Source organism: Apteryx mantelli, chromosome 6, assembly GCF_036417845.1.
Source record: "Apteryx mantelli isolate bAptMan1 chromosome 6, bAptMan1.hap1, whole genome shotgun sequence".
Taxonomy (NCBI): Eukaryota; Metazoa; Chordata; class Aves; order Apterygiformes; family Apterygidae; genus Apteryx; species Apteryx mantelli.
In genome coordinates, this window is record NC_089983.1 from 26,676,471 (window position 1) to 26,703,608 (window position 27,138).

The 27,138-nt window shown below is 39.2% G+C and overlaps 1 protein-coding gene across 1 annotated transcript in view; it reads right to left on the reverse strand.

Annotated features, from left to right (window-relative positions):
- Nucleotides 1-27,138, reverse strand: part of MAP3K20 (mitogen-activated protein kinase kinase kinase 20) — a 95,615-nt gene that overhangs the window by 22,256 nt on the left and 46,221 nt on the right. Inside the window, exons 9-15 of the mRNA XM_067299047.1 lie at nucleotides 25,747-25,821; nucleotides 20,595-20,701; nucleotides 14,492-14,627; nucleotides 3,008-3,052; nucleotides 2,169-2,199; nucleotides 1,907-2,046; nucleotides 662-724 (exon numbers count right to left, since the gene is read on the reverse strand). Coding sequence (XP_067155148.1) covers nucleotides 662-724; nucleotides 1,907-2,046; nucleotides 2,169-2,199; nucleotides 3,008-3,052; nucleotides 14,492-14,627; nucleotides 20,595-20,701; nucleotides 25,747-25,821 — 597 coding nt within the window. The remainder of the gene's footprint in view (nucleotides 1-661; nucleotides 725-1,906; nucleotides 2,047-2,168; nucleotides 2,200-3,007; nucleotides 3,053-14,491; nucleotides 14,628-20,594; nucleotides 20,702-25,746; nucleotides 25,822-27,138) is intronic.

Genomic DNA, 27,138 nt, shown 5'->3' on the forward strand with positions numbered 1-27,138 from the left:
ATGCAAATTCACTTTAAGTGGATTTCACTGCACAGTTCTGCAATAAATTATGACTAGAAAAGCTACTTCAGGCTTTGGGGTCTAGAGTTTTTGCTTGATTAGCTCACAAAATTAAAACAGGCCAATATCAGATCTAGGAACCTAAACACTGTCCCCGTTTTTCATGGCTCTTGTGGCTGATGTCAGAAACCAACAGGTTAACACGAAGGTGGCCAGACATTACAAATAACTCTTCTCTCCCGTAACGTTAGCAAGCTGAGGAACGACGGGCTCATTCGGAGCCGGGGGGCTGCCCTTCTTATGGCGGTGGGCACTCTGTGGCACGATTTCAGTGGAATGGCTCTTAAGAGTAATTTCTGATTAATGAGAACAAAGGCATCACAACCAGTAGTCTGACATTATCACAGTCTTTGAATTTAAAAGCACCAGCTCCATGATAAAATCTCAGAGCCTCACTGAAAACAACTTTCATTATCATATTACTCGTTCTGATGTGACCCGTTTCTGTTGTTGATCCCCCACTTTGTCAAAAGCAGTGACAAACCCTCCGTGTGACCTGCTCGTTCGCCCTCCAGTGAATGGTATAAAAGTTGAGACATGAGAACAGTAAAATATTTGTACCAACATGAGAAGCACTTCTTATATAAACAAAGAAACTTGCCTTAATTAATGGTGGAAAATGAAAGAGATTTAGGTAGTCGTGGGTTAACTTCTCAATAGCAGTCTATAAAAAAAAAACCAAAAGATCAGATGAGAGTAATTCAGTATCTAACACTGTAAATACCAGTTTGAAAAACAGTGCACTACAGTATGCATTGTGTTTTTCATGGTGGAGATATAGGGCATGCAAGAACAGCTTAAAATACAGTTCTGCTTTGGAAAGTGTCCTGGTAGCTCTACACCATCTAGCATTCAGAATCAGATCTACTTAATCAGAAAAAGAAATGTTTGGAGGGTTGTTTTGGTTGTTTTTACTGATGTTCAGCCAACTGAGGGAGCTGAAATCTTTCATTTTGGGCATTATTGACTTTATTAAATTTCAGTAATTTTCCCTGTAGGAAATGTAAATTAAATATATCAGCAATGGTGTGTGCTGTGGAAACAATGGCTGATGAGCAAGGGGGGAATAAATCTGCGTGACTTACGGAGCTGAGGCTAAATTTGCAGGATTAGCAGCTAGGATAAAAGTATGTCTTCACTAGTAAATTGTGGTATAAAATCATTGAGACCCAACAGAATCCCAAATGCCGCTTTTAGAGAAATCTTTTTTCAAAGCTGACCACCAGGAAATGAAAGCATCCCCTGTGGCTACAGTATTAATACTATTATTGCTGTTGTGATCACACTTTCCAGACCATGACTTTCTGAATTCATTGCAAATATTAAATGTTTAAAACACCCAAAACAAAGCTCTAAAAGCAAAGCAACCTGCAATTGGACAAAGCAATTGCCCAAGGGAGTTTTGTTAGTCAAAGCAGTTTTCAGTTAGAGGGGAGATGCAAAACTTGAAAAGTTCAGAGATTTCAGTTAAAAAAACCTTTTCCCCTATTTGATCCTCTCTTAGCTAAGGAGGAATCTTATGAGAACACACTCTCAAAAAATATCCAAAGCTTTCTGTTGGGGGAATGGCCCTCTTAGAAGAATCCTTACCAGTCTGATCAGTCCCTGCCCCCAGCAAAACACAGAGTGTGAAGATCATCGCACATTTTCATGCCTCAGAAAATGTTCAGGTTTGCTTTGGGTTCTGGAGCCATACACATTCATAACTCTGATGTTTTTGGTACCAAATGCTCTCTATATAGCTTTATAACTTTTTTTTTTTTTAAATACTGCCGAAAATCTGTAGAATCCTTCTCCATACTCACACTATATTCTACAGCAGTCTTCAACTTATGCTACTAGATACCTTTAAATGAATGATGTGTCCTCTGGAAAAAATTCCCATGTCCTTTAAATCCTCTTCTTCTAGAAGAAGCAATCGTTTCCCAGTGATATGATGTTCCTTAAACAAGCTAGCATATACACTCATTTCACCAGAAGCATCACCTTAAGATAAGAGAGGTTATTCAGAAATCCACAGGGCTTTTCACTGAAGAGAAAAAAAAAGATGAACAAATTTATATACATACATGAATATGAGCATAAATGCACATATGAACAGCTTTTACCTTTTCTAGTAAGTTGTTGCATCCACAAATACTGCAAAAAAAGAGGAATAAATCTTGAAGTTCATATAATGAAAATTTTATATTACAGTAATTTGGAGTCCACAGGCATAATTAATCTTTTTTTAAAACAGAATTCTAAAATATTTCTAACTGGGTAAAGGATTCAAGATTCTCCAATGTGAATGAGTACACTTATTTATCATATTAAAATTGCCTTCTATTTTGCAGCCATGTTCCTTAGTTTAACATTATTAGGAACAATAGAAATGACCAAAGCAAAAGCTTGGCAATCTATCACATGATAAAATAGCTGAAGTGTAGGTAGCTTTTGCACTGACTTCCCAGATAGTCCTTTGGTAACCTGCACATGAAGAGGGTTCTAAAAGGGACATTAAAATCACTATGACACAGTAACACATTAGAGATAAATCATTGACATTTCTTGCTTAGCATTTTAACTGAAAAAAGGGTGTAAAAAGAAGATGCAATGCCATGTTTTATACAAAAGAGATATCCCACACCTCTTCAAAAACCTTAACTTTCAGTTAAATTGCCATATGGTGGCATGCAATGGGATAAAACACTCAAACCCATTTTGTCCTTGCAGGACTCCCAGCACGCGTCATTTTGTGGGCATTGGAGAATGCGACTATCCTATGAAGGCCACTTAAGTGCTTAATTTATCTGTGGTTGTTTCAAAGTCTTTCTAGGATACAAGTTTCAGCAAAGAAATAGCAGTAAAATCTCACCGAGATGTTCTGATCTAGGTGTTGTTCCCTCAGTACTGATCGTATCTTACAGACCTAGAGCAGCACAGCACCGGTCCCATTAATACTCACCACATCTTCTTCGGTCCATGCACAAATATCAAAGGAGGGCAGCAACTGTGTGAGAGATATGAATTGAAAAGAAAACCATCTGACTGTTCTTCTCCCCTCCACCCCAAATTATATTCTGAAAGCCAATTTTATTTGGTTCCTTTTCTCTTGCAAAGGGGAGGACTTGAGGCCACGAATCTCATAGTGAAGGCAGCAGAGAGCACTTCACATAAGAGCGACATCCTAAGCCCCTGGATTCAAACTGATCACTGGCTGGCTCCAACAGCATGATAGCAGTAATAAATTGATCCCATCACTTTCAGGAGAGAAAATCACCAGCAGATCTCTGATAAAAACAAGTTAGGAAGCAAAACAAAACAGTCTGAAAATGAGGGACTATCTAGGTGTCTCTCCTCTTTTTTCTGGCACTACGGGAAGGATTTTGCTTTTGTCATGGATTTGGTACCACTTGATTTCTGCAATGAAAGGAGTGCTGTGATCATGGCACTCTCCAGAACAAGGGATATTTTCTGCAAAAGGAAGGAAGCTGACACTAAATGGTACTAAAAGCAGAATTTGGAGTTGGGCCACTGCAGCTCTTCTTCCTGTACAGACAAGTTTCTTTTGGTTTCTGCCAATGCTTCATAACTGCTCCCCTGAGGCTCTGCCAGTGCACCACTTCCCAACCTCCGCCAGTGTTGTCACACACATAGGGCACGCTTTCTTGTATGTAAGATGGTGTTAGCTCTTGTAGCATGAGGATGCACAAGAGGATGGATGTGTTAGGTGAAATTCTTGGATGATTTGCAAACTGACACAATAGAGGATCTCATTGTGATACTGATTTTTGTTTCACTTGCTCATGCGTATGTTATTCCAAATTTCACCTTTGCATTTTTATCCAGCTAAGGAGGTGACATTAATTTGTTTGTATATATGTATTTGGACTGTCAGTGTCTCCCAATGACTCAACATCATGATCTAGTTGCAAATTTATTCAATATGTATAGCACACACTTAAGAGAATCAGCTCAGTTACCTACCCGCCTGGAAGTTTTGTTAACACCTACTGTGAGCCCTGCAGGCCTTCAAGCAATCCAGTCCCCTGAATGACAGGCCAAGCAAGCCTCTGCCAGGCCAGCAATGTGCCCATGCCTTTGTATGGCCCAACGCCAATCCCCATGGGTAGTCGGCCATTACACGCCAGAACAAACATTTCCCAGGCTCTCCAAACACTGAGATTGTGGTCTAGTGTAACCTGCCCACAACTTTCAACCATTGCTTCTGCAGCACCCACAAGACGTACCCATCAAAGGGCTGTGACTGCCCTTGCATCCTGCAAGCTCTGTCGCTGAGGCTATGAGTTTTTGCTGTCCCTTCCCACTCCCAGTTCGAGGACTTCTCTTCCGAGCCTCCTCCTCCTCCCTTCAATGGCTCAGCCAAACCTTGCTGGGCACAAACCATCCAGGAGACCAGTTCAGTGAGGAGGACCTAGGGGGCCAGCAAACCCATCCCTTTGCCTCCCCCAAGTGGACACAGCCAAAGGTATCTCAGTGAAATGGCAGATGGGAGGAGGTGTTTGCCAGAGAAAAAAAGAGGCCCTCTGGTCTTTTTTGTCCTCTACACCATATTTACAGCCAATCTTCTCAACCCACCTGCTGTTAGTCAGGCATATTCTATGCTAACAGTTACCTGCAGCCTGGCCAGGAAGCTGTGGGGCAAAAGTAGTGCTGGGGGCAACCACCAACAGCTAGGGAGGGCAAGAGGCAACCACCAGATCTTTGGGGAGGCAGTGGGTCATGACTTTTGTAGGTATTTACAATCAAACATGCTAGTCTTGCACAAGGAGCCTGGTAAAGTAACTTGTATGGTCAAATGGCTTACTGCAGAAGTCCAATATTGTATTTCTGGTTGTACAATGGACTTTTTTCAGCTTTTCCCATTTTTAAATATAAACAGTGACATAAAATGTTATCTATTTCAAAGTTAAAAAAGAATAAGGGGAAAAAATGGAGAAATGTCATACTGAGTAACATGAAAACAACTAAACCAGCAGACAATAGGAACCTCTTGAAACAGTAGCATTTTACACAGGAACACAGATGCATAAAATTTACTGTCAAAATGTTTATTGCAAAATAGAAGTTTAGAACAAAGAAGCAAAGGAAAAAGTTCACATCAAAAGAAAGTTTATGATACCAACTGAGGAACTGAATACATTGCATGGTTTCTTTTTGTTTGTTTGCTTTGTTTTTACACTGGAAAATCAAACCCACAGTGTGAATAAAACAAGACATCATATGTCAAGTGCAATAAAGAGAATAACTGACACTGCAAGGTTTTAACCACACAGAAGTGTAACATTGCATGTTCCACACAAATTATATATTCAGTTTACAGCATGAGTTTTGGCACAGGCATTGCTCAGCATTGTTTTTTCAGAAGGGAGAATGAAGTTTTCTAACACTGTGAAAACATTTTCTATTCAAATTTCATCTGATCACACTTGAAGTGTAAGTAGCATCGACTCCTATTATTCAGTACAAAATTTTTTCTGTAGTGCAAAAGCAAGAAATGCAGTGGACTATATCTGACTTTAAAAGGCATATGAATATTTAGCACACAATATAAAATGTTTAAAGAAGGTTGTTGGTTCTACAGTTTTAAAATTAAACCTTCACACATCAGAAATCTCTGTGCAGACTTTACAGTGTACACTAAGTTGAAATCTGGGGGGAAAGAAAAAACATTCTCCTCCAGATTCCTACCAGTACATTTTAAGGGCTGTGAAAATTATTAAATGAACTTATTTTTCTACCTGAACTTTGGATTCTACATAGGACTGTAGTTAAAACCTATGTCAAGTTAGAGGTCTTATTAAAAACCTGTAAAAGCTGCCTGATTACAGAAAAAGGAACTACAGAACTAAAGACACACAGTGACTCTGCTAGATACTTAACAGCTATATGAACATTATGGATGTACTACTGCTGATAGCAATATAAATCATTATTGCATCCAATATTTAACTCAGAATAATTGCTTTAAAATCTAGAAGGAAAGGGAATCAACATCTAACAAAACCCCCTGAAGTGATAAAAGAATGACAAGTCAACAACATGACTGTATGACAAGGAGCTACCCCACATCTCACCTCTCAGAAGTCCTTCTTCCCATCTACAGGAGACAAATTCTAAGTCAGACTAACCAAATCTGGCCTGGTGACGCAGCACACCTACCCACTATATGTCAGGACACCTGCTACTCCAAGGAATCAGTGGTGTGATAGTCACAAAAATGGCTAGATTAGAATTTTTACTCAGTGGATTCCTCCCCTTCATTTTCTCCCAGTTCTGAAGGACCAGTTGGGAGTTAGGACATCCTGTCTCGGTCCCAACTCACCTCGCACCTTTATGCAAGCCGAAAGATCATCCTCACCGTTCTCACAGTCATTTACCCATTTATTTAAGTCAACATTGGTAGTACAACAGCCTGGTAAAAATGAAAAATTCAGGCCTGGCTCTTACCTTTCTCTTCAGTAAGATACAGCAATCCTATTTTACTGAAGATACTTCCAGAGCTCTATAGAAGGCAGAGAAAATTTGGATCTCAAAAGACCTGGTAGGGACTAGCATGCTGAGAGGTGTATGAGGCATGGGAAAGGTTTTGGTGCCCTCGCTCACAGCCCAGAGCAGCCAGAGACACCCCTATGGCATTTGGGTAACACTTTCATAACCTGACACACTACACCGCTGTTGACTATTATGGATATCTTGGTGATGATACAGGTAGAAGTCAGACTGGGTTGCGCTGTAGAGCAAAATCAGGTGTGAAAGATGAAATACTCTGATCTCCTCCACACTAACACACTTGCACACCAGAGCCGTTTTCAAAATCTTTATCTAGTTAGAAGCATGTCAGAAGCAGAAACAACACATCTTGATTCTCATATATGATTTTTGGCTAGTAAACTGGAGACATCTGGTAAGAAAGTCATCACAGGAAAATAAAAATGGAATCAATATCTTTTTTTTTTTAATAAACACAGCCTAAGTATAACATTATATCCTTTATATATTATATATATTCTAAGTATAACACTATTTTAAGGGAACTGCACCAGGAGAGTTTGTCATGTTATCACCTTAAGGTTTTCTACAATTCTGAGACCTTTACTACTTTGAATATAGAAGCAAATTTTTTGAGAGTTTTAATTTTTCCTTAATACAGCTTAATTAGGTTTGACAAAAAAGGTATCGGGGAAAAAAAGGAAAGGGGGAAATTCTACTTTTGCTTCACTAAAGAAAAAAAAAAAACTTGTAAAATTTTTCTAACCAGCAGAAATTCCTATGAGCATGCTACCACATTTTGACAATATTTTGCTGAAATAAACCACATGCAAGTTTTTGTAGCTAAGAAACCCCGTGTCATATACTAGTTAAAGACTATTTTTCATTCTGTAAAAATTAAGGAGTGGATTTACAAATTCAATTAAAACCCACACAAATATAAATGTGCATAAAATGCTTTGAGAGTGTCAGATGCTAAAAAAGTGCAAAACATCTGTGCTGGGGACAGTTTTTTTGTTTTTGTTTTTTTTGAACACAATGTTTTGAACCACATTTATTCTCAGTTGAAGCTGTGCAACACTAAACTGGATATGTAGTACAGTAATTTATGCACAGTGACACACATCTTAAGTGTGCATATTAGATCACACAAATCCATCAAGTTTTCCTAGGTGTAACATGGCAGATACAAAAATAATATTATTGCTGTGGGTGTTAGCAGACATAGACTTACAAAAACAACAGAAATCTGCACTGGAAATAGGCTATTTGCTCTTATTTCCATTTAATTCTTTGCTCTTCAGTATCCTCCTTCTCCCTAAAACCAGGTTATTTTGGAGGACCTACAGTGCCATCACTATCTATACTGAAGGAGCAAGTTTCCCCTTGGGATACGCAATAAACTTATTATATCATTTAAATTACAATTGCAACTGTTAGGCAGCAGAAGGAATGTGGATATCCTACATAAATTAAGCATTTAGAGGGCCGAATCCTGTGAAAATTGAGTAGAGTAAGCTAGCCCTAACTGGAGCAGCGACTGCCTTGTAGGTTATCAGACCAGTGCTAGGCTGTACGAATGAAACAATTCTCTCTCACATCTCAGAGAGGCGTCTGCTCGTCACTCGAGAAAAACTCCATCAAAGAACTTTCTCTTTTGTTGCCTGAATGTGTAATGATTTCAGGCCTGCTGTTATCTAATGTATCCATTGCTCCCTAAGCTATCTATAAAAACACTCACCATAATACGTAGCTTAGAGCTGTGTAACAGACAAGCCTATAATTAAAGAAGCCACTCAGAAACAGAAGTTTTCATAAAAGAAACCCCTCCAGCAATTGAGAATGGAATTTTGATGACTTATTCCCACTATAACTAAACTAGACAGTAACATTTTTCTTTTGAAATGCTGCCCTTCTTCGTTGGGCAAATATTTTACAACATCTTCCTTTCTAACTTGCATTTGTGTTTGCACTGGTTTCCCTCCCTCCTTCTGCATCACCACTAAAGAGGTCATCAGGAGAAACGTACTCACTGCTCTCAATATAAGTGTCTGGCAGGCAATTATTGCAGCAGATTGTTACACACTGAGTTTTACGATAAGTCATAACAGCAGTGGCAATACATTAAAAGTGATTTAGCTGCAAAAAACAGATACTAAGGGACTAGCAAATATTCCTCACATTACCACCATCATTGAGAATTTCACATAAGCCACAGTAGTCAGGCCCAAGCAGAAATGTCATTGTGACTTCTCTTCCTCCTTTCACAAGGATGGCGCACACGGTTTAAGAGATACAACAGAATCAAAATTCGTTGTAAATAACCTAACACTAATTTTTACTCTCAGGTACAAGAGTAAGTCCATCAAAGTTAATGAGGCTTCCTGGATGTACATCAACATAACTGAAAATCAGCTTCTAGATCACAATAACTGATAATAGATGCAGAAGTCTGATTGCAATTGGCTGTGCTAGAGTGAATTATGTACACATGCACACACGCGCAAGAGAAAAGAGAACATTTATACAAATCAGCTACTAATAGGGATTATCTACACTCTTCTGCTATTCAGTTTTTAAACTGTGTATTTAACTAACCCCTCTATTTCTCTCAGATAAGCTTTGTTTTTTCCTAGAAACATATTTGTGACATCCCACAATGCTGCCTTGAAAAAGACCTTAAATTAGAAACACAGCAAACCCCTTCACTGCAATAGTAAGAAAGAAAGGATTGTAGAGGAAAAGCAAATCTGGAAGTATAAGTATATTCGTATGATTGACCATAAAAGAGGTAAGGAAAATGACAATAACACAAAGAAAAAATTGAAGTACAATAGGCATTAAAGTTTCCCTTAAAGTTTTCAGATCTTAAATTCATCAAGCCATAGTTTCTGTAATCAGGCATCAAGAATTATAGCTATAATAATGGTTCTTAAATTAAGAATAATCTCAATTAGTTTTCAAAGCTTAGTTCCAAATTTCATCAAAGTAGAAATAAGTCAACACAATCTAAACAAAAACAACATGTCTTTCTACACACAAACATGCTCAGCCTGGAAAACTCACTTTTTTTTCTTTTACAGGATTTAAACAGACCAAACTGACAGGATTCTTGTTCTAAAGCTTTATTGTTTTGCTTTGCAAAAAACAATTTCAGATTTAATTCTGTAACTGATTTCATTCGCTGCTATCATCTGTATCATCAAAATAATCATCATCATCATCGTCATCTGACCAGTCGAATTCACTGAAACCCAAAGCCATGTTGATTTTCTTTCCTTTTCTCATAGAGGTGGTTTTAGAAGAATTCTTTTTGGCTTGCATGTTTATCTGCATTCCAGAATGCAGGACAGATCCTGCTTTGTTCAGAGAGAAGATATCCCCAAAGCCCGTCATCATCAAGGCCTTCAGACTTTGGTTCATGCCAGCTACCTCCCCGTTACTTGTTGCTGTGATCTGACATGACATCTCTGCACTGTTTGACTCCTCTGTTTTAGATTCAAAGTAAGACTCCTCAGACATTCTTGCAGCAAGAGGTAAGAGAAACTATTTAAAGGAGGAAAGGACAGAGCAAAAGTGGAAGTTAGAACCAATTTAAAAATCAAGGAAAAAGACACCACCAGATTAGTTGGCAAAAACCAGAAAGCATAATGATTAGTGAATCTAAACTTCAAGCTCAGGTAAGAATGCATTAAAACAGACTTAGCTTAATTCTGTGGTCATTGTTTTTAAATGAAAGTGCAAAATCACTGAATCACATGGCAAGAACCACAGGTAGCAGAGCTTTCATGATAAAAGAAGGTTCAAACTCTTCAATCCTTCATTTTGTTAAGCAAAAGAACAGATTATGACATTTCCTAGCCAGACGGACTGGCTCCCAGAGCAAAGCAGGTACAACAGAAGTCTGAGCAAGTTGCTTAATTGAACCTTTCAGGATTGAAGAATAAATCAGGTTATGACTAAAGAACCCCCAAAAGCTCCCAAAGTTTGGTGCAGAGTAATAGCCTTCTAAATACCAGAAACAACAGCAGCAATATTATTGGTGCAAAGACTGTTTTTGAGCATACGCTCAGAAGGAAAAGAAGGGGTCACCCCTGCTATTGTCGCAATCGGAAACAAGCCTCTCACCAATTCAAAGGCAACAGGAACCGGCCTCCAGCCTGGACCAGCACACTGCTTCTGGAAGCTATCCCAGGGAGGAGCAGGGGCAGGAAGAGGGGCTGTTTGCTCAGCTGGTTGGCTTCTTCAGGTTAGTTAGCTTCCCTTCCCCCTCCCCCAATAATATCAATGTATAGCTGCCGTTTGGTCGCACATCATACTAAATCTCTACTGATTCAATATTATAATGGCATTTTCCTGATCCAGTTTGTTATTACAGCTTTTTCCACACATGAAACATGCCCTCTCCAGCTAAATAATGATTAATGCTTCTTCTGTGACATGCTTGCCTATTCTCTACACAGAGTAAAAACTCAGGTGTTTGATCCCAAATCAAGCCACCTACTAAAGCAACAGCAAAGGAGCTGTCTCTGAACAGCCAAAATGGCCTTTCTTTCCAAAGCTGTTTGAAAAACTGTCTGCTCAGAATTCCTAGTTTCCCACATCTTTCTTAACTTAATCAGAAGCCTGACTGAGCAGTTGACAGTTGGTCGTAACAGGTTACTGGGGTGATTATGGTAATACAGTGGTCTGCAACGCAGGGAGACTACATGGCCAGGCTGTTCAAAGAACACCCATTTCTTGGCAAAACCATTTTGTTGACAAATTGTCTATCATTAAGAAAAAGAGAGTATCTGTCTTTTCTTCTCTCTTAAGTTTCCCCTACTTACATACACTTTCTATTTGTGTCGTAACAAAAATTAGTGGTTGTCATTTAAGAAATAAAGATAAATTTTACAAAGTTGGAGAGATGGGGAGTACTAAATATTCTTAATGTGTCCTATAGCTGTCTAAGTGACAAAAGAGGCTCCAGCTAAAGTCCTATACACCTCTCGGCTGTACAGAAAAAAAATGATAACACAATCACCAAAGCACTATTCAGATCAAGAAAACCAAAAATTCCTACTAATGAAGAGAAGTAGTATTTTAAAAACAAGATCTAACCACAGAAACATAATGCCCAGCACATACAACAATTCAGTGCCAGGTAGTTCTTTTGTCTATCATAATTTTACTCACTTTGGATCCTTGGAAATGCATCCCCTGACACAGAGGAAGAACTCCCCATAAAAATCAACAAAGCTGCAACATAGCTTTCCGCTAAAATGTACTTCTGAGTCAACGCTTTGCAATATTTGACAATGCATGTGGTAAACTGCATGTGGCTGAGTTTGTGAATTATACTCGCTCCTCACTTCCTCCACATTTTGCTATCTCTTGTTATATAGAGAGATTAAAAGCTGTTTGGAATAGGACCTGCCTTTATGTCACATTACATATAATAACTGTCATGAAGAGGCTTTGATAGACAGCTGTGATCTCCCATCTCCAACCTCTATACAAGTCATAGTTCTTCTTAATGACCCATGGCAAATGCATGGCACCATACTTGAATATTGGACTTCGAGTCCGAGTCTTGCTCACTGTCTTCCTCTCAATATGACACCCAGCTGAGTTACATACTTTCCTTTCTTAAAGTCAGGTCCTCTTTCAAAAAATGGCTCTTATTTCACTACAGCTGTGTGTATTGGACATATTTTATTCCCCTGAAAGGCTCCAGATTCCCTTCTGCTGCAAAAGGCTCTTGAACACCTGCACAAAGGAAATCTGCAGAGATCAGACCCAAAGGTGTCTGCTCTATAAGACACAGCAAAAACAAGGTCAAAACAAGAGCAGGGAGAAACACTACTATCACAGAAGTGTTGCTAAGGATTGCCCTCATCTCTCCTGCTGATATATGTAAAGCTATACTTTACTCTTTGGAGTAGGAGCAGCCTGCTACCCAGAGCTACCTACCACGTAGGATGGCAGGATGGAGCTTGTACCAACTCTAAAAGATTGGAGAATCAAGTGGCAGAGAGAGCTTCCCTGTTCTCCTTTCACTTGGTTTGAGTTTTTCCTCCTGCACACCATTTTAATAGTATCTGCTGGCCTCTGGTCTTTGTTGCAGAGCAAAATGAAGAAATGATGGAAGAGTGTACAGCAGGGATGACAGTACCAGCTAAGAGACAACAGCAGGGCTTAGTGTCAGCTAAGACCCAGATATAAGCCTGGCGGGCACCCTAAGCCATGTTATTAGCCCCAGTTGCCATATCTTTACTACTGTTGTTACAGTCAAAGTAGCCTAAATTCAAGCAGTGCACCTCCCTGTTGCAATCATACAGTTTCGCACTGCTGTGCAGGCATACCCTGAACCTGAAGGGAGGCAGAGAGACACTTGACTCCTAGGACTACAGCTTGCAAAGAGCATGCCCAGGGATGTTTTCCAAATGATTTACAGCTATGAATTTAAGATAGAGTCATATTTGTAAGCAGTGCCTTGCAGAACTTCATTTGCTAGGAAGAGACCAATCCTGCAAGGGTAAACCAATTTCTGTCAGTATGTCAAATTTTTGCAACAAAAGGGCTTTTTCTTTTTTAATCTATTCCATATAACAGTTCACTAAAGATCTAAGGAAAAAAAAAACAAATCTGTATTTCTCTATTAGAAGAAATTGCATTTAAATGCAATACAAGAGTTGGGTTAATGTTATGCAGAAAGATAGTTCATGCTCAGCACAATAGGCCTTAGCACAATGCTTTATTCTTTCAGCAATGCTAGCTATAAGTGAAAAGTAGAAGTGATAAGCAAGTACAGCATAAAAAACCCTAGGGTTTTGCTCACGAAAAGATTGGCTCATTAAGGCTGTGTCTCATGCTGTGCACTGGGTAGATGATGGCCCACAGCTCAGTTGCTGAAAGTTTGCAAGCATTAAAGCAGGCATACAGCTATCTACTGAGAACATACAGTATCTGGGCATAGGAAAACATTCATACTTTGTCATTTCATCACTACATGTTCACAGCTGAAATATGAATGCAACTTCATTCAAACAATGGCAATAAGCTATACCTTAAAAACAAGTATATGTAAATGGCACTGGCTGGAATCAATTTTATAACATAAATAGGAAAAAACTGTGCATGAGGAAATCATACACTACTACAATCTCAATTTGGTATTTGTTTTGGCTAGCACTCTAAAAATAAGTGGGTAATGATGTATTTTTCTTAACAACAAGCCTGTTGTAATATGTGTAGTCAGGTGCTAGTCCTGCGGTCCTCTCTCTGGTAATCAGTAGCCAATGGCATGACACTTTGGTAAGAAATCCAAGATAATCCAGAAAAGCCTTTTTGTTCCATTTATTAATAGAAATATGGCAATTCTAACAGCTAATAACTGGCCAATACAAGTATGTTAACTATAATTATTCATGAAGCTCCAAATTAACACCTCAAATTTTGACCTAATTTTCCATGGAATAGAAATTTGCTTCTCTAGCAAAAGAAGAGATAAAACAAAAAAATCTAAATAGGTTTCTCAAGCCTTCTTCTGCAAGAAACAAATGATTCATGCTTTTTAGACCAAATCCTGTGTCCATTAAAGTCAACAACTTTCTAGTTGAAAAATGACTTTATTGAATACAATGGTTATCTGATTTCAGACAATCAGCTTTTAAAGCTGAGAACTGCAATTAAATCAATGGGAAACTACTTAAATGCCTTTGGCACAATATGACCCACAGTTAGTATCTGATATCTAATGTATCAGGTGAAATTAAAAAAAAAAAACAGTACTGTTATTTGCAGTGATTTAATAAAATAGGCTTTAATTGGCCCAAAGGAACAAATAGGGTACCCAGGGGCACTACTTCCTTGGTGTGTCCTTAGATTTACACAGACAAAGCTCCAAATGCTTTTTGAAGTAAGATGAAAGGTTGAATTATTATCTACTTACAGGAGTATTGGACTGTTCGGTTAACTTCTGCTCCCACATCCTCAAACGTCGCTCCCGTTCCTTTAGTTCCTGCTCTTTAAAGCTCAGATCACGCTCCAGTTTCTTTAGTCTCTCTAAGGTTGCCTCAATTTCACATCTGCACGGAGACAATTTGTTACGTCTTGTCTTTTCCTGACAGATATAAATTGTTCATAATTCCCCCTTGAATGTTAATTAAATGTGAAAGGCTGAAAAGTACAATACTAACTCAAGCAGTTCATTTAATTACCAAATGCAAAGCCTTTCAGAGCTTTAAGAACAACTGGTAATGTTTATACTTGAGAATAACCATAATGACTTCAGTTGAAGAATAATAAAATTTAAAAAAGTAAAATGCCACCTTTTCCCTGAACATCATGAAATATGATACTATCCATAAAGAAACTGTGATAAGAAGTGATAATGGGACAATTATTAGCATCACAATATGGGCAGTTTACGAATCCCATTAGCCTGAGTTTATAACTGGGCCATAAATGTTACTTGGAGTCATGCTCACCATATACAGAATCAGTACTGCAATATTTTTCCTCTAACCTTCCTGTTTCTCTACGTGAAGATAAAAGAGAATGTATACAAGAGCAAGAATACAAAGCAAGATATGTCCCAGTCCTGCAACTGATTGCACGCCTCTGCAATGGTTTACTTGGTTGGTTTAATTTTCTCTGCTTCTCACCATACATGCAAAGGTGTGACAAATATGAAAGACAGGAAGTGAAGGCAGCACTATAAGGAGGTTTAGATCTGTTCTTTATAGGGTTGCATTGCATATAATTCTTCCCTTAACAAAGTGGTTTCTTTTGACATGCTTTCTGATTGACAGCATCTTCTAAAAGTGTCTATGAACTGAAGTGCTCTTGGAAAGAGTTCAACAAGCTTTGCACTACAAATGCATGGGTGTATACTAGCACGTACTGAAAAATAATTCAGTCAAATTCAGACTTTTTATTTTTGGTTGCTTGTGGGTTAATTAAGAACAAACTCTGACTTGTATCAAGATACTCATTACTGGAAGTTATTTAACAAATAGTTTCTGTGACTGCATGGCAGACTGTGCACCACCTGCAACCTATATCCTGACTGTTACTTCAGGTATTTCCTATTCACATTGTGGGAATGGTCAATGCCAGTGTTTTGGTTTGCTCTCTAGAATCATAAAGGCAGCTTTAGAGACAACCATTGAGATTTGGCAGTTCCAAATACTTCTGCCCCAAAATTGGCAACATTTTCCTTTCATAAACATTACTGCAAACAAAATCTCCTTCTTCTGATGTTTGCAAAAAGGAAATAAAAAGACTGACAGCAAAGCAGTTGTCATTTCTATTTGAAAAAACATGAGTATTCTGCACTGTAGATCTGCCGTAGCATGGAATGATTTAGTTCTTCTCCGATATCAGCCCAAAGGAGTTCAGGCTCTTAATGTGGGAAAGCGCACATCCAAATGGCATATTTTTAAGTAAATGAAAGAATTTAAATATTCCAAATCTTACACATTTCCTACTTTAATAAGACATCTCTGTTGGAGTGTAATGCTTACAAAGGCAGAGTGAAAAATTCAGAGCTAGAATAACTAGCAAATGCTACTGCAAACTCTACCACCACACTTAATTCTACTGCAAAAATCAGCCACCTGGGGGAAGGGCATTTCTCACACTTAAATCATGCTGAGTGAGCTGTTAGATGTGGTGGTCAGAACAAATGCCCCTCTCAATTATTATGCTTCAAATCTCAAGCAAAATTCTCTCTCATATATAGGCAGGCAAAGGTCAAGGCTGACCTTTGTGCTGGCTGGGAAGTAGTCACAGATCCTAATAAAGAGCAAATTTAACTTTTGTTTTAAAACATCCAGAAAATACTGCAGATAATGCTTCAGTCAGATCTGTAGATGCACATGTTTGGCAGAACTTTGACTAAATCTTCTGATTCTTTAAAGGAACAAAACTACAAACTGTTTGATAAAAAGCCAGAAAGTGACTCCTCTCCAAACATTTATGTCCCTTTCATAACCCACTTCTGCCAGGTGCAACACATCCCATGCAATCTACTGTGTGAACTAAAGAGCAATTTGAGGATAGTTGCAAGCACTGCTTTTCTTAGTTCACGTCTTAACATCACAGCTGCTTATATGCAGCTCTATAATGTATATATAAATATGTAAATGAAGGCTCTCTCTTAAATAACATTCTGCAATAGGAAAGTCTGGGTAGCAATAGCTCTCTATATGCCAAAAGTCAACTTTGTGCTGTAACTACCTCTCTTCATTAGACAGAAACTTCTCTTATAATAAAAGGTCAGCCTGCAAAAACAGTTGCATTCTGAAAAATAATTCCACTGTGTAATAAAACTGTGTAATTAAAGAGAAAGCTACCGTACATTGCCCAGTTAATGAGTCTTACTTCATAAGGGAAGCAGCTTGAAACATTATACATTGCAGGGCATGTGTATTTGTTTGCTTCTGTAGTTCAGCAATTTGAGCTTGCTCGCTTTTCTAGAATAATCTCATTCTGTGATATTGAAGAATGTATACTGTGTTATTATAAATGATAATGATAAACAGTCACAGATTAAAAAAAAACAATGACTGGCATTTGTTTATGTCTTGAATTGCTACTGCTACACCAGGGACAGGATGGAAGGAGAAATGCAGTTCATATATATGACAAAATGCAGACAAACGTGATTTCCCATTGAATTGGAATATCACTACTTCAATAGTAATTTTTTTCTGCCATGACAAAAGTGACTTGAGAAAGAGCTTCAAAAAGAGTACAGAATATGAACTTAAAGATAAGGCAGATCTGTGCAACTCAGTCATAAGACAGAGCCCCTGTTTGTTTAAAATAACAACAGACGTGAAAGGGAGAACATTTAGAAAACAAGATATTGAATTGTTTTTAAGAAATGATAAAACGGGCAGATTAAAACATATCATTAATACAAACATCAATACCACTGAACGTTTGCAGACAAGAACACATTACAGATGAGTCAAAATGTCATTCATTTTACCACCTTTGTCAGTTAAGTATAGATTCAACTCTCTCACTCTCTGTTTTCGCACCAACCAGTCAGAGAAAGTTGGGAGAGTCTAATTAGTCAGCATTACAGATACATTTTTCTACACATCTCTATGCAAAAAGAACCTTGCCTTTTCAAGAGTGGAAGAAAAATGCAACCCAACCTTCCTTAGCTTTGATTTGCTTTGATAAGTGTAGTATCCATATGAAAGTGCAGTATCTGGATCACTAATTTGGAGTTCCCTCCAAGGAATGAGCCATACATAACCTGCACTTATCACAGTTTCACCTTTCTCTCAGACTCTGATAGCCAGGCCTCATCTAAATACCCTTTTTCTTGATAGCACATCTCATTCTTTCCCTATTGCAAATCACTATAGGATTAAAAGGGGGGAAAAAAAATCAAGAAAATAAAGCAATGAGTAAAAGTTAAGATTTTTCAATGCAAAAGTTAAAGCACATTGAACTCATGCAGCTGTTCTCAGAAACGGTCTTTGTTTTAGCTTATCCTTTGGGATCACTTTATGCATACAAGTCCTTAATCTGCTTTAACTAGCATATTTTACATTCATACTTTCTGTTAATTTGGCTTAATCTTCATAAGTGTCTCCATACAGACATGACTTTTGCATCAGGGAAGCCAGCCATAACTGCTATTCCCATAAGAGATAACCTCTCTTATCCCTGTTTCGCAGCAAGTTCCGACCCTACCTGCGCTGCTCTTTCACTGGTTTTTCAATTTGACTTAATTTGGAAGTTATCTTTGCTTTCAGGCAAATCATGACTGATCATGAATTTTTATTTTCTCTCTCTTATCTCCTTGTGTCCAAGCTATTCATTCTTCTGAAAAAAATGCCAAATTTACCTTTAACACAACTCTCCATTGTAGTAAGTTTTTCCATGATATGATAGTGCAAAAGATCTTTTGTTTCTATGTTACCTTCATTAACACGTTGTTAGTCATTCCTCACATGAACAGCTTAGGTGCAAGAGAAAAAATATTTCATAAAATATTTAGGCTATCTGGGTCACACTCCAAAAAAGGAATCATCTTAGTAAAAGAATAAAAGTTTAATGGTACCAAATGTCAACTAGCACAGCTTTTATTTTGCTTTATAGGCCAGATTTAAATAGATATTTGTTTTTCCTAAAGGAATTTGAGTACTTGTTCATCTCCAAAATAAATATTTCTTTGCACAAACCCACTTTGGCAAATTTGATTTTACTAGCCGCTTTTGCAGAGCCAAGAACTTAGAACTAAAAATGGCATAAACAGGAATAGTAGAAAGCAGGAATTTCTTGATCTCTGAAAATTTTAAAGGGAAAATAAGAGAAAATGCACAGAGTACTGTGGTTGCATAGCCAGCCCTCACTGTGGAATTTTTTTCTTCCAACATTCCTTGTATCCTGCCCGTTACCAAAACTGCAATATGATGCCCAGAATCTACAAAAGTAAGTGTCCAAGAAAAAGGTTTTCATACTTTAAACTAATTGCACGCTTGCCCCAAGCGTTAGAATAAGGATTTGAGGGGGCGCATACTGACATATTCTGAAAACAGCATGACAGATAAAAACATTTCAAAACATTTGAGAGAAGGCTGCAGCCCCCAGGCAGGACTACAGGGAACATAACGCACTGCTGCAGAGAGGCAGCGCAGCTGCGCGTTCAGCAGCGCAGTAACCTGCGTTGGGGGGCCGGGGGGGGGGGAGCCGCGGCCCCCGGGAGCCGCAGCGCGGCGGCGGCGGCGAGGGCGCAGTTGCGGCTCGGCGGCAGCAGATGGCGCCCCGCGGCAGCGCAGCGCAGGCGGCAGCGCAGCGCAGGCGGCAGCGCAGCGCAGGCGGCAGCGCAGCGCAGGCGGCAGCGCGGCGCGTTGCGGCGCTGCGCTGCGCGCTGCGGCGCGGCCCCGGCTCCGTGCTGAGTCAGTGCGGCAGCAGTGTCAGCGCCAAGCGCGCTATTTATACTCCCGTCATGTGACCCGGGCGCAGCCTCCCACCCTGAGCTCACTTTTTCCACTCACACAATTAAAATTACATTTATCGATTGCAGATGCAAGTTCACGAAGAAAATCCGGGATTGTTGTTTTGTTAAAAAATTCATTTCCACAGTATTTTCCCCATCCTTTATCCACCCCCTGCTCCAGTTTTTCCATTCTTTCACAGCCTGCAGGCAGGGAATCTTTTAATATTTATGCTCCCAGCTTACCTGGAGAGGGGCCAGAGCTTCTTAATATAGACTGAAGCACGATCGTCTGGTAGAAATCTTCTGCCTATGCAGATCTGTTTTCTTTTTTTTTTTCCAAACACAAAGATGTACTGTGAAGCAGCAAGCTTTCTAACCGATCAATAAACTTTGGGGACATTCTTTGAAGTTTCAGCATATATAAAAAATAGGCCGAAACTTCTACTGTAAAACTGTGTCATGTAAAAAGTTCTCAATCTCATCTCCACTTGTAATCACACTATAGGTAAAATTGCATGCTCAAGCAATTCTGGTGCACTATGCAAAAAGAGGGCTGGCCTGAGCTTCTGTTGAATGCATGGATACAAAATCAAAACAATGGAGAAAATGCACAAAAAATGGCAAAACACCTAAAAGTAAAGACAAATAAATAGGGGCTTGATTTGAAAATTTGGCCTTTATGCCTTTTATCAATTTTTTTTAATATAAACATATGCCCTTACACTTTCTAAGAAAATTACATCACACTATGCATGTACCTGAGTTGTTTTATCCTCACACTATTGACTGAAAACGCATATTTGGGTTTAAGATGTGAATCACAAAACCATAAACATCTTGACACCTAAGCCAGTGTAACAATAAATGCAGTGTACAGCTAAGCACATTGGCTCCTAATACAAGTTTCGCAACATTCTGAGCATTCCTGAAAAACAAGGTAAATTATATTCTAAAAATATCTAAAGCATAATACATCATCAGTGTCTGATGCCTTTCCTCTTGAATACTAAGTCTTCTGAAAAGAATAAGGGTTCACACCATTTCAAAGAACACTGTATCATTTCATCTTGGAAGCAAGAAAACTTACCTCCACTCTGCCTTGTTATGCAGGAATGAGTTACACTGGTCTGGAAGATTGCTGTCATTTGACATAGATTCCAGAATTGAAATGATCTGCTTGAAAGATGGCCTTTTCTGAAGACAAAAAAATAACAGCATTTGCATTCATATTTGACTCTTACTATGTAAAATCATTCACAGGATTTTTCCAAATGAAAGACTGAAAGCAACACAGAAATTGGGGTTCTGCTTTCTGATCCAGCATCCTACAAGAGGGCTATGAAGTTACAGATTTTTTTTATTCTTTCCACTGAAAAAAGGTCAGCTTGGAAAGAGTGACATAATCTAACGGGACTCAAGCCTTAGCTTAGTACCTCGTATCTACCAGTAAAACCTTTTGGTACTCCCCTTTGATATCAATGAAAACACTAAAAAACATTCGTAGTATCAATAACCATAAGGATTCTTAATTCTAAAGAAGGTGCTTTTCTCAAGCTAAGAAGGAAAATATTGCCTGAAAGAGAAGGCTGGATCCACTAGCAACTGGTAATTAGACAGGCTGCCTTTTACAGGTAGTAACCTGAATTCCTTAATGCCTGAACAAGTAAGTTAGCTGCCCATCAAAAATGGGTTTCTGGCTGCAGTTCCTTTCTTGCGGAGAAAGACAGACTGTCCAGAAAATCCTTCCACTTTTAAAACTGGCACTCTGGTTAGCTATCTCATGAGCACCCAGAAATGAAGAGAAGATCCAGGCTCCACCAAGATGCCTAGTGTCTTTGCCCAGCAGCAAAGCTCAGGTTAATGGTGTCTGTGCTGGTCCCATCCTGTGCTATTCAAAGGACATGATGTTCCAGGCTCTCAATCTAGCACCCACTGTGATAACCACATACACTAATCACAGAGAACAGTTAAAACTTCTCTGTATTTTCTACTTTCCCCTTAGTCCCAAAGGAAGCTACAAAGTACAATAATAACTGAAAAAGCCACAGCTAAATGTGTTTCTTGAAAGAGCACTGACTCTGTTAGTCTGTTTGACAGACCCCAGACAAGGTTGAGACAAAAGGTTGAAACAAAATGTAGATACATAATAAGGGGATGATGCACATTCTCTCTCTATCTTGCCTGTAATTATACCATTTCTGCTAAAATTACAGATGCTGCAATTAAAACGTGCATTTTAATTTGGGAGCACAAAAACAATTAGGAACAATGCTGAGGTGTCTCTCCCAGGAAGATCCAAGTGATTTCCGCATTATAAAAGAAAGACAATTTCTTTATTTTAAATGTCAAACAGCCTGAAAAAGTGTCAAATGTATAACAAAAAAAGACAAGCTCTCTTATACAGTAATGCTGCACTATTCGGCTCTAGCTGGAGGCTTTGTCTGTCGTTTTTTGGTCCATCTCCATGATTTCAGGCAAAGGGGCAGTTGGTGGAGCTCTGCCAGTTTTCTTTGCAACACTCAGTGCTTGCCCCAGTTGCTCACGTGCACGTGCAGTTTGGCCCTGAGCCCATCATCTCTCAAGCAGCAACCTGTGGAGCAGTGCTTGGGGGGGGGGGGGGGGCAGCTGAGGGAGGCAGCAGCCCCCCCGGAGGTGCATGGTGCTGCTGGTGCAGCCATGGCTGAGCAGAGCCTCTGCACGAGCCCTGGGAGAGCACCACCCCTGCTCCCAGCCAGCGAGCCTGCTGCCCCAGGAGTAAGGAGCACAACAGCCTGCACTGAGAGCTCTGGTGCAGTTTTGGAGAAGGAGAACCACCCTCAGACAGCCCTCACACCCCTCCAGTTGCTACAGCTGTGTCTCTTGTAACTGCCCAAGCGGGTGTGAAGCAGTGAGAGTATCCAGGAGCCTCCCACGTGGGGAGCAAGTTGCCAGACAAAGTTTGCAGCACATGGTTTGATGAATGAGCTGTTGCTATTTCAGTGGCTTTTCCCCCCAGCGTTTCCTTCTAGGAGATGCAGTGGAGGTAGCTCCCAGATGGCAATGCAACCCTCAGTCCCCATGAGTACATAGCGACATGTACTGCTGCTGTTATGCACTGTCCAATTGACTGGCACGTCTGTAATGTGCCCTTACCAAACTATTTTCAGGAGCAGACAAAGAGCAAACATCCCTTTGTTGCCTTAATTACAATATTTTGTGGCTTATTTAAGATTCTTTTACAGAATGTTTCTGTGAATTTTGCTTGCTCCTCCTGTCTCGGGGTGTATACTAGGAAGTACTGGGCAGAGCTAATACCAAGTGAACATGATCAACACTACTATCAGGCCTGCCTGGAATAATCAGCATTGAGATAACGGTGACAGAGAGCAGAGCTTTTACTAAGGGCAGGTGAAAGCTCTGCCTGACTGATTTGGAAGGAGCAACAACACACACTCTTTGGTTTCTACGCAAAGCAGAACCAGCTAGTATGCAGCAAATTTTACAGCAAAGGAGCTGTTGAGTCTTGCAACTATAGCTGGAACAACTATACAGTCCCATAGAACTGACAAAGCCTGTACATCTATGGCTGTGGGTTTTCCGTGAACAGCCACCAACTATCCTGCCAGCCCTACAGTTGCCAGATTGACAGGTACCAGCTTTTTCCTTAAGGTGCAGCTGACAGGAAGACACAAGCCTACACTGCTCTGTGTTTTTTGTTGGTTTCTTCTTCTAAGGCTAAGTTTAAATTCAACAAATGCCCTCTAGGTGCAGACTGATAACTTGGTTAAAAGCTACAAAAAGTGATTATTGAAATTGGGAGCCCAAACTAAGAGGCTTTTTTAAAAAAAGTCTTATTTTCAGTGGATGACTGCTTAGCACTTTCTTGAAAATCAGGCTTCGTAAGTGATTCCTTATAAGAGACTCCTAAAATATCAAAATATCACCTCTGAAAATTGTTTCCCTTTATATCTGTGATGTCTCATACAAAAACCTTTAAAATATATGTCCTTCTAGAAATAACGCTGGCTAATATATTCACTGTTTCCTTCCACTCAATTTCTTACTAAACATGTCTGCAGAAAACTAGCATATTTAATCCATACATCTTTCCTTTCTTGCTCTTTCTCCATTCTCAGTTTCTGATTGCCATATGTCCAATAATTTATAATCATTTTTGATGTTACAGTGGGGGATAAGCAGAAGGAACAGATGAAATTAGAAAGAATCACTCACCTGTGTTTCAAAAGCAAATATGCCTAGTAAACAAAGCCATTAGTAATGAACAACCTTTTTTGTACAATTATCTAATACAGCTTGTTTGGTAAGGATTCTAACATTTGGAAGTAGTTATTTAAGATACTTAATTGCCCCTGAGATTGTTCTTTAATAATTACTGACTTAAAGTAATTTTAGTAAAAATGCTTTGAACCCACAAGGGACTGTTTGTTTTAACTAGAACAGTTTAAACTGTTCAAAGAATACCAATGCATAGATCACCTGGAGCAATGCACTAAGGACATTTTTCTCCAAGTATGAAGAAATTCTCGAGAATTCAAAGCAAAGCTAATAATTGTGTTCAATCCCATGAGGAAGTCATGGCATGAGCAATGTCTGGCACTCCAGCTGCTTTGTAGCAGTTCTCCAAGTGTATTCCTTGGCCTCTCAGTAAACGCACAGAATCCCATCCCTCTTAGGGGGTGGGTTACACCTGGGTGAGGCATAAGCCACCTAAAGATACCTCTCATTTTCTGTGGGCTAAAAGTACGTACATGAGCAATTGCTTTTGAGCAGCTGACGTTCTTGAGCTCACCTCCTCTGTTTGGCCTCCTGTAACTTGTTCATGTATCTACTATCTGATTTTCTAAAGCTAATCCTGGCAAAAAGAGAAGGTTACACAGCGCAGTATTTTAGAGGAGTGTGCTCCATCTTTTGGTTCATTCAGGCCACACAGCCTTTTATCAAGGCACTGGAGAACTTTAAGCAGTGATTCTTTGCCAACACGTGACCTTGAATATGTCAGTCACATGCCCAAAATGTGACCAGAGATTACTCCATTTCAGTCATGTGAATGAAGCAGAGGAGGAGCTGCACAAAGAAGTGGCAAAGAACAGACTGTTAGGAAAATTCATCTAACCTGAGGTTCACTCTTTACCTGCATCAGGAACAGTGTTATCAGGGACTAGGCCAAACCCAGGCTGATTGCTCTGGCAGACTGAGTTCAGCCTGTTGGTTGGGCATCCCTGTTTTGCAACAGGCAGATCCCTCCCTCTCCATGAAAGACAGCAACAGCCTTCTGGACACTTGCATATCTTGATGGAGCAAGCTGAAGAGTGAGCTGAACTAGTATGTGCAGCAACCAGAGCAAAGATGCTCCAGTAAATTTTCTTCTGTGGCATTTGGTAGGGATGCTACTCTTGGAAGTCATTGTTAAAGATAGGTAATTACTACTGGAAAACACTCTTCAATAATTACTGGCTTAGTCCCTTGCAGGTTCAAAGATTCAACCCATTTTTCTCCCCTCCATTCTGTGGAGGGGAGAAAGAGGACCATATTAACGGAATGGCATTTAAATGGATATTCATGTGGAAACCACATGTTGCTGATAGATCTCAGCCTTCCAAATACTCCAAACCTATTCTGTAGGAAAGTAAACCCTTGCTCCTAAAAGAAGAAACCTGAGAAAGGAAATTTCCTTCCTCATACTAGTCTTCTATGGCTACTTCCTGGTGATAAGAAGTTCTGGCTTCAGAGCACCTAAGCACTCTGATTCATTCTGGGATTAATTTTGGTCTCTCTGAAGTAGTAGCTAAGCTTCTTCTGAGTTTAAAGGGGCCAAGATTTCTTCCTGGCCCCTTGACTTGAGAAAAAGAGCATAATTTCCTTTTCTCAAATATCCTTCCCTCTCAACTACTTTCACAGGCAAAGGAAATGGCTGTTCATATTTGGTAACAAAGCTAATATATCCACAGTTTCTTTCCAACCAGTTTTCTGTAGAACAAGATGGCAGCAGAGTCAATTTAAAGAAGATTATTCCCATGATTTACAAAAGTTTTTTCTGAGGAAATACTTTAATTTCTCCTTTAGTTTATTCTCTTAAGGGCAGATAAATAGAGGCAAAGATTTGGCTCTTTAACTTGCATTTTTACTCTACTTTCATGTTTAAACAGTATATTATGATACCTCAATTATAGTATTATTACAATATAACCATTTTAATATATAATATAAATATAATAAAATAGTAAATATAATAACAGTACCTTTGAATCAGCTTCCCAACATTGGTGCATCAGTTCTGCAAAACTTCTGGGACAACTGCTTGGAATGGTTAATCTCTAATGGAGATAGACTGTATCAGTTACTGGAAACATTTCCCTTTAAGCTGCTAATAATAGATTTCCTATAAAATCTAAGCCATTACCAGAAGTAAAACACTCTCTTCTTTCATTTGAACACAGTATGAAACCTGAGGATTAACATATAAAAATCAAAAAGACATTACTGCTAAGAAGTACAACTAATTTAATAGACCTACAAGGAAGGAATAGAACAAATACACTACTGGAGTTGCTTAAGAAAGCTAGAAGACAAGGAGGTAAAAACGAGGCAAACAGATTTTAATAATAAAACATACTATTTTGTGGAGATAGCTATTGCACTGCATAGTGTTCCAAGATGCTTGTCAGGACAGGTGTAAGGTAGAAACTGGCTTAATTCCTTTCTCCTACACAGATGATCCAGCTGTACAATACTGTTGTTATAACAAATGGCTGGAATGTAGATTACAGAAAGTGAGTTGAAAAGAGTTAAGTGAAGCTCTGCACCACACAAGAGGTTTCATGAGCTTTTGGTCAGATCGATTGCTGAGGACATGCAGACCTCAGAGAGCACTCACAGGGCACAGTGAACTCATAACTATTTTCTGATGACTGAAGACAAAGAGTTGCTGGTTACAGCCAGGACTGCTTACTACAGAGAATCAGTTTGAACCTGGTTTGGTTTTCTTTGCTGAGAGTTTTAAACCATTAACAAGATTCTCTCAGGCAGTCTTAGAGGACTTTCAAAGGCTCTCCTTCCAGACTGGAAAGCCTAAAAGCAAATCTATTGTCATGTCTATACACATGGATATAGAACTTCTCCAGCTGATTGACTGTATATCCCAACAACATTACACATATAAGGAGATCCCTCTGCTCTTACTAAGACAGTTAACTGACTTCAGATGTTTCATACTAAATCAAAAAAATACGTAAATAAAAAATAGTTCCTCAGTGGAGAGTGGGAATGAGTCCAAATACAAGAGGGGCCAAGGTGGAAAAAGGGTTCCCAGTCCTATAAACAGGCGAGAGCCAGATATTACATCCTGTTCAAACCAACTTGCCATGAAGACCTTTTGATCTGTGCTACTCTTGGCATTTCAGAAGCAAAGCAGAGAAAGTTGTACCATTATATTACTCTAACATGACCTGAAAAGCCTTACAAGCCACACAAGCCGCAGCAGCCAAAACAAGAGTTAATAAAATCTGCTGCACAAGCATTTGAACATGATGAAAACTGGAAACATGAGATACAATCAGGGCACTGCAGGAGTATAATTATTAAAATAATGTATTACCTTAAAGTGAAAAGCTTTCTGTGCAAGAAATACACAG